Source organism: Delphinapterus leucas, chromosome 9 (assembly GCF_059928025.1).
Source record: "Delphinapterus leucas isolate spDelLeu-1000000601 "Yukka" chromosome 9, BTC_Dleu_Yukka2, whole genome shotgun sequence".
NCBI lineage: Eukaryota > Metazoa > Chordata > Mammalia > Artiodactyla > Monodontidae > Delphinapterus > Delphinapterus leucas.
This window is the reverse complement of record NC_143137.1, coordinates 61,083,148-61,097,552: the sequence shown is the minus strand read 5'-3', so window position 1 is coordinate 61,097,552 and position 14,405 is coordinate 61,083,148. Positions and strand designations below refer to the sequence as shown.

Below are 14,405 nucleotides of genomic sequence, written 5' to 3'. Positions count from 1 at the left end.
TCCTTTTTTATTATCACCATCCCCCCAATATTTTTACTTAAATGAACATCAAGTGTAACAGAATGGCAGAAAAGAAAAGATTTTACTGGGAAAATACTGGATATTTTCTCCTATGAAGGCCAGGACTTAAGAGTTGAACATAGATATGAAAACCTCAAATTTTCAATGGTTACTGGTCAACTGTCCAGATTTACCAAAATTTTAATTTTCATCCCTGGGTTCACTCTTGTATCACATTAAAATCCTAGGTGGTCGTTCAGAGGACTTCTTCATACAGCAGAAATATTCTAAATACAGGATAAACAAAAGTAGCTAAGTTCTATCTCAAAAGAAAGTGCCATAATTTATCCAGATTTGGAAAAACAAGCTCTTGGGAAATTTTCACTACTGAGACAAATGTAAATGTACATACTTTGTTTAAATTATACCATATTCAATTAAAAAGTACTGACACATGAGTAACCAATAAAGATTAGGTAACAATGACTGTTAAGCACTACCTTTTACAGAGTATTATGCGACGGATATAACACTTCATGTTTATTTCATCACCTAACACGCCCAATCACCCTATGAGGTAGGAATTTCTATACCTTTTAACATATTAGGAAATTGAAGCTCAAAAAGGTCAAGCCACTTGGCCAAGATACTGGCACTAGGATTATAATTTAAATTTCAAAACCCATACTTTGAATATCTGCAGTCAAATGAGTGACTGAAATTACATCCAGCCATGCAATTAAATGCAGGACTATTTGTTTCTCACTCTAATACTTCCTGGGTGTAGCACTGACAATGGAAAGATACTTTTTAAATATACCATTTTAATGAATAATAACCATTCTGGAAAGCTGAAAAACAGAGTCTACAAAAAAGTTACTTCTAAGACTAAGAATCAAATTTGCCATCAAAATAACTACTATTTTATTATTTTATTGGATTATTTGCAGAGTGGTCATAGATAATTTCTAGATTAGGCATGTTGACTTCAATCCATTTTTATTCAATTTAAAAAAATAATAAAACACTTTTATTAAACACTTCTATTGAACATGTTTAGGTAAAATATCTCGTTGAGTTTATAAACCCAAATATTAGTGACCGAGTAATAAAAATGAAAAAATTAGTCTATTTTCATGTTCCACATACAATAAAATGCAAAACAAGCATAATAGACATCTTATATGAATATTTGAGTTTCACAGAAAATATTAGAAGGCTGACACAGGCATAAACAGTTATTCTTAAAAATGTCATCCTGTGATTACAAGCAGATTATATAATAGACTTTATGCTTATGTCTTATATTGTACTTCCAAAAATTATAAGTATTTTAGATATAACCCTATTCTAAACATCAATTCAAAAATTTACCTTACTTTAGCTAAGGAGAAATGAAAATGTATATAACAGTTTGACGCTAAAGCTGACTTTTCATATTTTGGACAGAGCAAATTTGAAAGAAACACTTCAACTGAAGCAACTTTAAAGGTAAAGGTTATGTTTTAGTAAAATGAAATCAGTAAGATTTACTTAGAAGACTGGAAAAAGTCCCCTTAACAACCATCTTTGTTTAAAACAAACAAAAAAAAAGATTGTAACTATTCCCAGTTCTTTCTGTTAAACAAAAGATTGTCATCTAGGTGAGATGTTTAGAGTAGATATACAATGTTTTCCTAGAAAAGAGACTTTTCTAATAGATCTTAAAGTAAAAAATAAATTTAATCCACCTTTGTTCAGGATTTAAGTCATACCTCAAATTAATCTAACAGATCTTAGTTTCACCAGGTAAAATTGCTAACGTGAAAGCCTCTAAAATTCTTGTTTAAGATATTTCTTTCTTCAAAATCTTTAAGATAATTTTTAGGCTTACTTTTTATTTTTCTATAAGTACAACTTCAACTATGAAATTCAGTTCAGTCCTCTGCATATGTCAGATGATGCTACAAATCCTTTGTATTTCTCTTCCAACTATCTAGCTGTGAAAAGGGAAAAAAAAAAATTGAAAATAAAGTCCCTAAATTGGCCGAAATATACTTACTTTAAGAAACTTACATTAAAGGTGAAATTATCTCCAAAGTGACTCTGGTTTCCCCAACATCTCCCAGTCTACCTTAGAAAAAACAGGATACTCTGCAAGAGGGAATCTGACAGTAGGACATAGTGACGTAGATTATGCTGAATGGTTGGTCACATATAGACTTGTACAGACTTTGTATTCAGCCAAATGCTTCCAGATGATAAGCATAAGATGATAAATTAATAGGGACAGAAATCTTTGAAGACAAATAAGGACATTGGAAAGCAAAAGGTTGAAAAGGAAAATTTTATACGTTTCCTTGAAATGGTGCATATTTTTCTCCTCAGAAGAGAAAAAGTTGTAAGATACATTCTTAATTTTGACTTTTCTTTGGAAGACAATAAGTGTCTGTGCCAAAAGATTTCTTATCTTAAAATGAAAGTGTATGAGAGAAGAGACTCCTTAAAAAAATATATATCAATCATACCTTGATAAATAATTCTCCAGTGTAGGGTAGGGGGCTTTCTAATTCTAAAAGTAAAAATCCACAATTTAAATTTAATCTGGAAGGAATCTAAGCATGAGTAAGCTTAAACTACTGTCTGAATCACTGAATTGGTCATATTATTCTATTTTAAAAGTGTACATATTTTACTGAAAGATAACCAATTGCAACATAAAAAGTATGGTTTCAAGGTCTGTTCTTGGTCACTCCAGAAACTCTGTTTGCACAGTGTTCATAATTTCAGCAAAACCCTAAAAAGTTCTTTCCAAAATGAACTTTTCCAACCTACTGAACAGAATTCATGCCCACACTCTGATGTTCATTTCAGCAGCATTTGTCTCTGTGAAGTACATCAAAATCACTCAAACATCAAATTGGTGATTTGATAGAATGATTTATTTTCCCATTACAGGAAAGTCATGAGTGACTTGTTCTGAGGTATGTTTCTGAGCTATGAAGGACATCTATCAGAAAGCTCCACACTTGAAGGTTCCTCTTTAGGGGATAACATTTTATGGCTGGACAGTCTCTGCAGGTACCAGATTCCCTGTTGTATCCAACTGCATACATTTACACGTGCATGCAGACACAGGACACTCGGCATGATCCCTGAAAAATAGGTCAAGTCACAGTTAAACATCTAAATTACACATACATACATACATTTATATATATACCTATCAATATCTATAATGCAATTTTTCAAATGGCATTTGAAAATTACAGGAATTAAAACCCAAAGACAAAAAGCATTAAAAGCATTAAACTAGAAATGAGTGCCAACCTGAACATGGGGAGCAAGTTACTGAAAAATGAACAGCATTACTTTCTAAATATATAATAAGCTATCTCATTTACAGTTATGAATGTGACAGGGATGTGCTCAGAGTTTAAATTAAAGCCAATGTGACAAACTGGGTGTAAAAGTTATAGCACTGAAGAGTACAGGGCCACTGATACTACTCAAAGTAAAAGATAAATATGGTCTTGAGTCTCCACTGTATGAAGTGCATACTTACTACATAACAAACTTATTTACAAGATAACTAATATAGGAGTTTGACATGTATTCTATCATTGAATTCAGTTACATACTATATATTATATATGATAGGATATTCGGTCAGTCGTAAAAAACTGTAAATATATCCTTTCCTCAAGTAAAGTTAAATAATGCTTTTCAAATATTTAACCCATACATAATATTTAAACAATATCTTATACAAGTATTAATTTTATAGTTTAAGATTACATAGGCTAGTGATAGAAATGTTCACACCACCTTTGTTAACTTAAGTGACAGTATAAAAGAAATTCATCCTTTGGCTGTATAAACCTGAACTATTTAAAAGGCCATCTGCTTTATCTCCTCTAACTCCAAGCCTATTAAAGAAAGAATGGGGACTTTCCTGGTGGTGCAGGGGTTAAGAATCCGCCTGCCAATGCAGGGGACACAGGTTTGAGCCCTAATCCAGGAAGATCCCACATGCCGCGGAGCAACTAAGCCGTGCGCCACAACTACTGAGCCTGCGCTCTTGAGCTCGCGAGCCACAACTACTGAGCCCGCGTGCCACAACTACTGAAGCCTTCACGCCCTAGAGCCTGTGCACCGCAACAAGAGAAGCCACTGCAATGAGAAGTCCCTGCACTGCAACGAAGAGTAGCCCCCGCTCGCTGCAACTAGAGAAAGCCCACGCACAGCAATGAGACCCAATGCAGCTAAAAGAATTAATTAATTAAAAGAAGGAATGTGCTGATTACCTGAACCAACTAAGCATGTGTCCAGCATGCCCACCGTGTCTGCAATTGTGACACCATGTAAACCAGTTGTTAAACTGAGCTAATTTTTTGTCTTTGCTCAAGTCTACTTTTTCATCTGATTTGGAGCCTCCTATGGGTTAAAGACAGTGATCTTCATTAACTGTATCATAATACTTTATTCAAAGTTTCTTAAAAGGTATTTCTAAAATTATGTCAAAATACAAATCACATATCATACTGAAACAGCAATTTTAATGCTAGAATCTAGTTTAGATTGAAAAATATACCAAATAACCAGTTTCCTTATATTTTTAATAGTCAATAATAAATGGAAAAATAGAAATTATCAAACCCACTTAGAAGCAATCTGAATGAACAATTTTAGAGAAACAATCAGTAGTTTAAAAAACTTCCCATAAAGAAAATACCAAGTCCAGTTTACAGGTGAGTTCTACCAAACACTGAAAGAACAGGTAATTTTCATCTACACAAACTTTTCCAAAGAATAGGAAAAGAGGGGCAATTTCCCAATGCACTTCATGAGGTAGGTACAGCTTTGCTAACAAAATCAGACAAAGCCAATATGAGAAAGATTATAGGCCAATCTTCCTCCCGAGCAGACATAAAATCCTAAGTAAAACATTACCAAATAGTATGATTTAGCAATTCTACTTCTAGGAGAATGCACTGGAGAAACTTCTGTGTATGGTAAAAGGAGACATATGTATGAATGTTCATAGCAGCACTGTTCATAACAGTAAAAATCTGGAAACCAAGTGTCCATCAATAGTAGAATAGAAAAATTTGTGTAGTCATAAATGGAATACAAAGCAGTAATTAAAAAAAGGAATAAATGACCACTACATTAATCAGCATAATTGAAACTAAAAAAAAGAAGAAAAAACCCCAACTCCAATGTTGAGCAAAAAAGGCTTGTTGAAGGACATATGTGTATGACTCATTTACATAGAATTTAAAACACAGATGACAGTAAACATGTAAAAAAAACTATACAGACAAGCAACAGACGAAACTAACACACAATTTAGGACAGTAATGACCTTTGGGAAGAGCCCAAAGAGGTGGTATGTAGTAGGGAGAAACAATCCAAGGCACTAGTATAGACAATGCTATCTTAAAGCAGAGTAAAAGACTCACTGATGATTGATTTATCATTGTACACGATGTACACATGTAGTACATTACTATACATTTGTTATTCACAAAAACTTGAAGAAAAATGTGTTATTACACATGTACATTTACACATGTACATCTACACACAAATTTACATAACTTTTAGTGCTTGAAAAATGCTCATTCTATTAATTTTGGCCACCTTAATATGTTTTATTTTTTTCTAAAACAGCAAATCAAATTATTTTAAGATCATATATAATTAGAGACAAGAATAGAAAAATGAGTAAGTAAAAATACTAAGTTTAATTAAGCAATTGTGTACCTATTAAGACATAATGCTATGTTCAAAATTTCACCTGGGCCATTGCTGGTCACACTGTAATGACCACAATTGTCTTGTAAACAATTATTTAAAATACCCATCTCTTTTTGCTAATGGTATGGAGATGAAAGGATGTGAAGGTGGTTCAAGAATTTAAGATGTACACACACTGAAATTCTTCCTAAAAGCTTCATAAAAACAATTAATAATGAAAGAGAGAAAAAGAGAGAAGAGAAAAAGGAAATACAGACCTTTTAAATATAAGGTATTTTATACCTTTGTGTATAGTTCTCATTAGTGATTTTCACTTTGTTTTTGTAACTTCGAATACAAAGAGAAAACAGACTGAGTCCATAACAAATTAATCCTTATGTTTCTGATGAAGCTGAAAATAACAGCTCTACCTCACTGCCATGTGAGAAGGCATTTTAAGATCAAATAGCTTTTAAATTTAAAAGATTTATAGTGAATTATGAAAAGTGCTATAGAATAGTTAAGGGTAACTAAAGTTTCACTTAGGCACTAACAGCAACAATAATAATAAAAAAAAGAAGAGTAAGAAAGAAACGAATATATAATCTAACTTTTAAAAATGTATCATACCTAGAAGTTAAGCTCTATAAGGACAGCGATTTTTATCTGTTTTGTTCACTGTAACATTTCTAGCACTTAGAAAAATAGCTACGAAACAAACACTGTTGAATAACGTTTATAATTTTTAATGCTAAATATTACTGTTTATAACATAAACATTTATAACTATAAACTCAGTGAGACAGTTTCAATAGAGTTCCAATCTTGAAAGCACAAGTGACTGTAAAAATTTGTAACCCTCAGTTAAATAAGCTTATGGAAATTCTGGCCATTTGGATCACAAAGCATGATGGATGGATGCCATCTCTAATTGCAGGCAAAGCAACACAGAGGTTTGTATACCTAAATCTTTAAACTGCCATGAGCCAACATTTGATTCCTATCAGGTCGTATTTTATTCTGGAACTCAGATTTTTCTGATTTTACAGAATAAAAAAAGAAAATGCTTATTACTTTGTAATTAACTCAGCTCAGTAATGCCTTTAAAGATCAGATTCAGGCTCCCCTAATTTTCCTACACTGTTTCCTAGGCTCTGTCACACTGATGCACTTGGTAGTTTCCATACACTCTCTGTACTTATCAACTTCACTAATCTCTTTACCTTACTTCATGCTTTGTACTCTTTGCCTACAACCTGGATAGGCTTCCCTAAAATCTTCACATATTTAAATCTATCAGACTTTAGAGGACCAACTTAAATGGCATCTTCTTCTTGAGGTTTTTCAGATATGCTTCAGATAGAAGCAATGTTACCCTCTTTGAAAATTCCTAACATTTTCTTTATATAATATCCCTTATTCACCTCAGAGAGCTAAATGCATTTCAGAATTTGGAATCTTTGGGGATGTTAGGAAAATAATGAGCAAATATTATATAACACCTGCACGAAAAGTCTGAGGTACCATCTTGTAATTAAACACATTAGCATTTCTGCAGTGAAACATATGAATGTTCACAAGTAAACAAGAGAAATAAAAACTTTAATAACTTCACGTCAATTCTGAACAGATTTTTTCTTTTGCCAAATGAGATTATTGTAAATTCATTTAAAAAAAATTTTTTGGCTTTTCAGATCTTTAGAGATTTTGGAATGACAGATAAAAGATTCTGGACTAGTATTTATTTTCTAGAACATATAATTTCTTATTTTACATTAGCTATCCATGCTCATTATATACCATAAGCTCCACGAGGATCTTTGAGTCATCCTAGCACATCAGCCTTAACTTAGTGCATTAAACATGTACTCAAATCTATATAAAGAAATTATTTCTGAAGCAAATTTAGAAAAAAATTTTTGAAGCAAATATGAGAAAATGTTAAGACTTGATAAACCTGGGTGTTGAATATTTGTTAAATTAACAGTCTCTATAACAGAGAACTTAAAATGTTTTATGATTTAATTTTCTTCAAATTCCAGAAAATTGCTTTTATCTTTTCTTACCTATTTCAAAAATAGAAAAAACTGAAAAGCTAGTATCTAGCAAAAAGAAACAGCGCTCTAGCCATTACAGCTTCCTGAGGCTTATGGTCCAAAAGACATATTGAGTTGAACTATTTCTATGTATCTCAGTTCACAAAGAACTAATTTACGCTATATTTTGCCTCCTTGTTCTTTCATTGTAGTAGATTTTTATTCCCAATTGTTATTTTCTATTTATTTGTATCAAGGACGTAAAAAAAGTGATCAACATGCAATGTTAAAAATGAAAAGCCTTGATTAAAGCTTAAGTCAAAACTAACATGTGCATTTGAAAACATCACATATTGCATTTGTTAAAAAAAAGGCACTATGTTGAAAAATAACTTAATGATACTAGCAAATCTCTTTCACAGATGTTAATGTAACAATAAAACAGACTATTTACAAGAACCAGCTACAGAACAGAATTCCAGAATTTCACAACTAGACGGGATCTCCCAGTCCAACACCTCATATGTAAGAGCGTTAAAGTGACTCTCAAGGTCACCGGCTAAATGTCACAGAGCCAGAATTACAACAGGCATTCTAATACCATACTCAGTTCTTTATTCCTTATTCATTTCCCAGTATGCCAGATATTCAAATGCTTTTCATTAAATTTTTTGCTATAGCATCATTTTCAAGTTATATAAATAGCTGAAATGTTTCTAGCCACTAGGTACATTATATTCAATTATCTACTGTTCTCAAAAATTTTCTCTATATGTTTACTTTAAGCAGTAAACAATGTTAATATTTCTAACCATTAAAAAAGTATATATATTTACTAGGTAGCTGACAAATATAGCAGAAGCCAACACCAAAACTTAGAAGTAAAGGGATCTGACTTCTAGGTTAATACATTCTCTACATATTTTCACAGGTAGATTTTGAACATGAAATAAGAGAAAATGTCAAAGTGCTTTGAGACTATCAAAAATTCTTTATGCACACAAGGTATTTGTTACTAGATGGGGCCACAGTGACTTTTAAACATAAAATATGAGGGAGCTCCTCTTAGAAAAAGTGGTAAGAAAATGTTATAAGATTATTAATATTTAAGCTCTTCTCACGAATGTTAAATTGGCAAGCATCTGTGAGATTACCTGAGATATCATGGATATAGATTTTACTTTTAATGTACGGATTTCATAGAGAACACAAAAACCTTCAAGCCAGCAAAGTGGCTTGCTCTTAGAAATAATATAAACTCAAGTGGGTATGTCTTTTATTTACAACATTAAATCAATTATGTAGAAACAATTTCAGCTCCAAAAAGTATACTGTAGAATTATGTCATACCAGGACAACTAGAAACAGGTGTTCCCATATTGATGAGGCAAAGTGCACATCGAGGAAGGGGTTTTCGACAGCCAGGGCAACTTGTGACTTTAGATTTTGTTGGTGAGCCACTGACACCATACTGACTAAAACCTCTGCCCTGATGGGGCACAGTTGAGCAGCTGTAGGAGATAGACTTTCCACAAAAATTGCAACTCACAAACACCTATAAAACAAATGAAAGGAGAAATAAATATAATGCAAACTTTATGAATAAAATAAATATAAAATAATCAAAGTTTGATCCTAACCAATTACTTTTAAATAATTTTTAAATTTTATTGTGTATTATAAAATAATTTATCTGCTAGGTTGATGAGCTCTATTTAAGACTTCCACTTAGCAGTTACATTATTTGAATACTTCTTCTCTGTTACCTTTGTTTAGTTATATTCTTCCTAACATCACTGTGATCTACAGAAAAAAATAGCAAGGACTTTAGAGTTCACCCTGGGACATTACAAAATATCCCATTATGACTTTTGATACAAAGTTCAATGATATTATCTCCTAAACAAAATTTTCTTGTAAATAAAACTCTCATTTCCTAAGATAAAAAGGAGTTAAGGATCCTATAATAGCTAAAACTTTAGAATAATAGCAATATAAACAGTTCATTACGCCTTTATATTAAACTCCTAGACTCTTGAACACTTATGATATAGATTAGTAACAAATATTATCATGTAATGCTATTTGATTAATACTCAGGTTGTTTTAATACAAACAGTAATTTCTCAAATTTCTAAAATAAGAAAATAGCACCATCCAGTGCTCACATGGAGCATATACCTGATATTTAATGTCTGAACTCAGACGCAGTGATTTCACGTCAAGTGCTTTATGTAATAATTGATCTCACGTTGCTTTTTTTTTTTTTTTTTGTGGTACGCGGGCCTCTCACTGCCGTGGCCTCTCTCGTTGCGGAGCACAGGCTCCGGACGCACAGGCTCAGCGGCCATGGCTCACGGGCCCAGCCGCTCCGCAGCATGTGGGATCTTCCCGGACCAGGGCACGAACCCGTGTCCCCTGCATGGGCAGGCGGACTCTCAACAACTGTGCCACCAGGGAAGCCCACGTTGCTTTTTTTTAATTGAAGTATAGTTGATTTACAATATTGTGTTAGTTTTAGGTGTACAGCAAAGTTATTCAGTTATATATATATTCTTTTTCAGATTCCTTTCCATTATAGATTATAACAAAACAGTGAATATATTCCCTATGCTATACAGTAAATCCTTGTTGTTTATTTTATATACAGTGCTGATCTCATGTTTTTTTAAACTACTGCTTAAAGAAAAATAAATTTCTATGTCTAATTAGACATATAGATATATATATATATATACTGTTAAAGAAACAACTCCTGCCTTATTACATATAACAGTGAAGAAAGTGTCAACATGTAAGTGGAATGTGTAAGAACATACAGTAGTTTAGATTCTGAAAGATCTTGGAATGTATTAGAAATCCTTGGACAACCCTAGGACTGATTTAGTTTTGCCTAAGATCCTCTAGACCTGCTGTGGTTTGCTCTGTGTCAGACTAAAGCTCAAGTCACTGAGATGATTGTTAGGAAGTGGCACGATCGCAAAAACAGGAAGATTAAGGACAAAGTGCACTCTGGGATAGATAAAGACATGGGAACTCAACATGAGCAAAAGAATGAGTATATTGATAACAATTTATTAAATTGAACCCTCAATTTATCCTATACAACATGCTGTAAACACTTCTATTTTTTGGCTGGGCTATTAGGTACACGTTACAATTTGATTCTCTCCAAAACAATGTACTTACCTGTGCTAAAGGCTTAGAACTGGGATCCAACTTACTCCTGTGAATATCAAATTCAGCTCGTTTGTGCCAAAACCTCCAGGCATCTAATAAATTTCTATAATTCTCAATCCAGTACTGAACTCTTTCATCTTTAAGAACATCTAAGGGAGAGCCCTAAAAAGAAAACATGAATTATTTCAGTTTTGAAAATTTTCCTGGGTAAGCCTGAAGATTCTAGGCAACATGCGAGTATGCATCACATGGGAAGAAACAGGCCTCTTTTTTTGCCAAAAGCTGGCTCCTAATGAGAATACAGATAAAATAACTGATGGAAGCTTCATTAATTTACTTTAAGTTGGCCTCTACCAACGACATAAATATGCACTGTATATACCATTATATCCTGCCAGGGAAATGTAATTTTCTACCTCTTATTTAGGTGTAAAGACCTAAGAGCAATCAATTCACCTTCCTAGTTGAATGCAGTAAAAAAAGACGCAAATCTTTTTTGTCCCAACAATTAAAACCTCTAGGTTCACAAAATATATTTACTATCTCATCTAAATACACACCAAAATTGCTCAATCACATTTAAAAATAATACTGAGCCTGGTCCTTCATATCTAGCAATGTATTGTGGATTAAGATGCTATTTTTGTATACCTATTTATCTAAACGTTAAAAATGCCTATTCTCTCCCTCACCTTCAATTAAAACATATATTTATCACCTTCAAATTAAAAAAAAAAAAGAAGAAAGAAAGAAAAAAACCAAAACTGAACCAAAAATGTTTAGTTCTTTTGCCCCTAGGCCACAGTGAAAAGGAACAATTCCTTTTCCTTAAATTTACTTTAGATTCCTTCTCATTAAGAACTTCAATTTTTTTGCCACTAAGACTTTTCCTAGAGCTGTATTTTCCCTGGCAGCTGTGACATTACACATTTCACCTACGCTTGCTTTGGGTTTTCACAGAATGCTTTTAGCTCTGTTGAGGATATTGTCCTTATCTTCACATGATGAAGAAAGTAGAGAAAGCCTCTACCTCCAATGATGCTACGGCCATTAATTTAAAGCCAAGTTTTTCCAGTTCTGTTTGGAGGCCACAGAGAAAGTAAAATGTCAGAGGCAACTTAGCATGCATCTTATGGAAAAAGGAAAGAAACCTATAACAGCTAATAAAGACAATCTACCTTTAGACATTCCATCAAAATAGAAGCATATCTTTCACCCAGTAATTAAGTATTAATTTCAATTACTAGAGTTAAATTTAGCTAAAAGAACATGTGAAAAAACTCATAGTTGCCAACTTCATTTCTTAAAAAATAAACATCTACTACAGTCCTAATTATGACCAACTAGGCAGAACTAAGTACTAAAGTATAATACAATCCCTGATTTAAAAAGAAAATTCACAGAAAAATCAGAAATCTTCATACCCCACTCTTTCCCCTTCCACGGCAGTGAGGATAAACTAAGAAATAATCTGGTCAATATTTGGTAAGTCTTCTCTAGAACCGCCCCAATAAAACTTAAAATCAAGGTCTGAAAAAGTCTACAGAGAAAACAGTTCAGAGATTAAGTCTGACCAAATTAAAATTAGAAGAGCTTGGGAAATGCCATGGGCTTCCCACAGTAACAAAATGTAAGACCTAAGTGATCAGCAAGTAACTAAACTTCCAAAAGCATTAACCAACATTCTTCAGAAAAAAGGAAAAGAACCTAGATGTCTATAATATATTGCAAACAATGGCCAGTATTCAATAAAAAATCACTAGACATATAAAGAAACAGGTAAATGTGTTTCAAAGTAAAGGAAAAAGGCAGTCAATAGAACTAAACCTTAAATAGCCCTTATGTTAGAGTAAGTAAAGATCTAAATGCAGCTATTATTCAGACTTAGGGGAAAATAGTGTTTTAATTAGTAAACAGGGCTCTGAGCTGAAAAATATAAACTATAAAAAAATGGAGACTCTGGAACTAAAAAGTACAATAACTGAAATTAAGAATTCCCTGGAAAACCTAACATCAGATAGAAGGTGACAGAATAACCAATTAACAAATCAAAAGAATTTATCCAATTTGAAGAACAGAAGAAAAAAGATGAAAGGAAAATAAAGAGCCTCAGATATCTGTGGGACAATATCAAATGGTTTAATATACGTGCAATAATAGTCCAAGAAGGGGAATGAGATTGAGGCAGAAAAAAATATTTAGAGAAATAATGCTTGAAGACTTCCCAAATCTGATGAAAAACACTGACTTGCAGATCCAAGAACCTCAGTGAATCACAAGCAGGATAAAAAGAACCACAACTACGCTTCAAGGGTTAAACTGCTAAAAATCAAAAGAAAATCTTGAAAGCAGCCCAAGGAAAAATGAAGCATTACATGGGGAAAACAAGGATAGTAATATGTGACTTCTCATCAGAAACAATGGAGGCCAGAACACTGTGAAACCACGTCTTTGAAATGCTGAAAGAAAATGAGTGAAATAGACATTTTCAATTAAAAGGAGGCTGAGAGAATCTGTCCCCAGTAAATGTGAACTATAAGAAATGCTAAAGAGAAAGACCAAAGGGAAACAATATGAGATGGAATTTGAGTCTCTGGTAAGGAATAAACAGTACCAGGCATGGTAAATAATAAATATAAAAGCCCATGTTTTCATTCTTCACATAATTTACATAAAAGACAACTAACTGACTGTTCAAAGCAAAAATAATAACACTAAGTTGGAGTTTATAATGGATGTAGAAGCAAAATACAAGACAACAGGACAAAGGAGGGGGATTTGTAAATGGAATTACACTGTTGTAACATGAAATATGAAGCAAAAAGCAGAAAGTGTCAGGTGTGAGGTAAGAAAGAGAAAAGGTGAAGTAGGAAGCATGATGTATCAGGTGTGAAATGTAAAGTAAGAGGAGGTAAAATGTTGACTGATGAGTTAAGGATGCATATTGTTAGACCTATAGCAACTACTCAAAAGAAGAAGATAATGAAAAGGGGTATAGCTAAAAAGCTAATAGATAAAGTGAAATACTAAAATATTCAATTAGCCCAAAAGAAGGCAGGAAAGGAACAGAAAAACAAAAGGAAGAAGAAAAAGCAAAACAGAAAACTAATAGCAAGATGACAGACTAAATCTTGACCATATAAATATAAATGGAGGGAACTTAATTCAAAGGCAGCTGATCATCAGACTAGATTTTTTTTTAAAGCAAGATTCAATTACACGCCATATTTTTTTTTTTGCAGTACGCAGGCCTCTCAGCACTATGGCCTCTCCCGTTGCGGAGCACAGGCTCTGGATGCGCAGGCCCAGCGGCCATGGCTCATGGGCCCAGCCGCTCCGCGGCATGTGGGATCTTCCCGGACCAGGGCACAAACCCGTGTCCCCTGCATCAGCAGGCAGACTCTCAACCACTGCGCCACCAGGGAAGCCCTACACACCGCATTTTAAATGTATTTTATAAACCTTGTT

The 14,405-nt window shown here is 33.3% G+C and overlaps 1 protein-coding gene across 8 annotated transcripts in view; it reads right to left on the bottom strand.

The window, feature by feature from the left end:
• Positions 1 to 2,899: 2,899 nt before the first annotated feature.
• MIOS (meiosis regulator for oocyte development) overlaps positions 2,900 to 14,405 on the bottom strand; it is a 41,258-nt gene continuing 29,752 nt past the window's right edge. For 7 of the 8 annotated variants that reach the window (XM_089917037.1, XM_022586765.3, XM_089917036.1 and 4 more), the window contains 4 exons: positions 10,947 to 11,099; positions 9,108 to 9,312; positions 4,287 to 4,416; positions 2,900 to 3,134 (listed from right to left, as the gene is read on the bottom strand). In XM_089917037.1, coding sequence (XP_089773163.1) covers positions 3,038 to 3,134; positions 4,287 to 4,416; positions 9,108 to 9,312; positions 10,947 to 11,099 — 585 coding nt within the window. In that variant the 3' untranslated portion in view covers positions 2,900 to 3,037. Of the gene's footprint in view, positions 3,135 to 4,286; positions 4,417 to 9,107; positions 9,313 to 9,523; positions 9,561 to 10,946; positions 11,100 to 14,405 lie in introns of those variants that run through there. The other variant, XM_089917039.1, reaches the window with a different exon arrangement.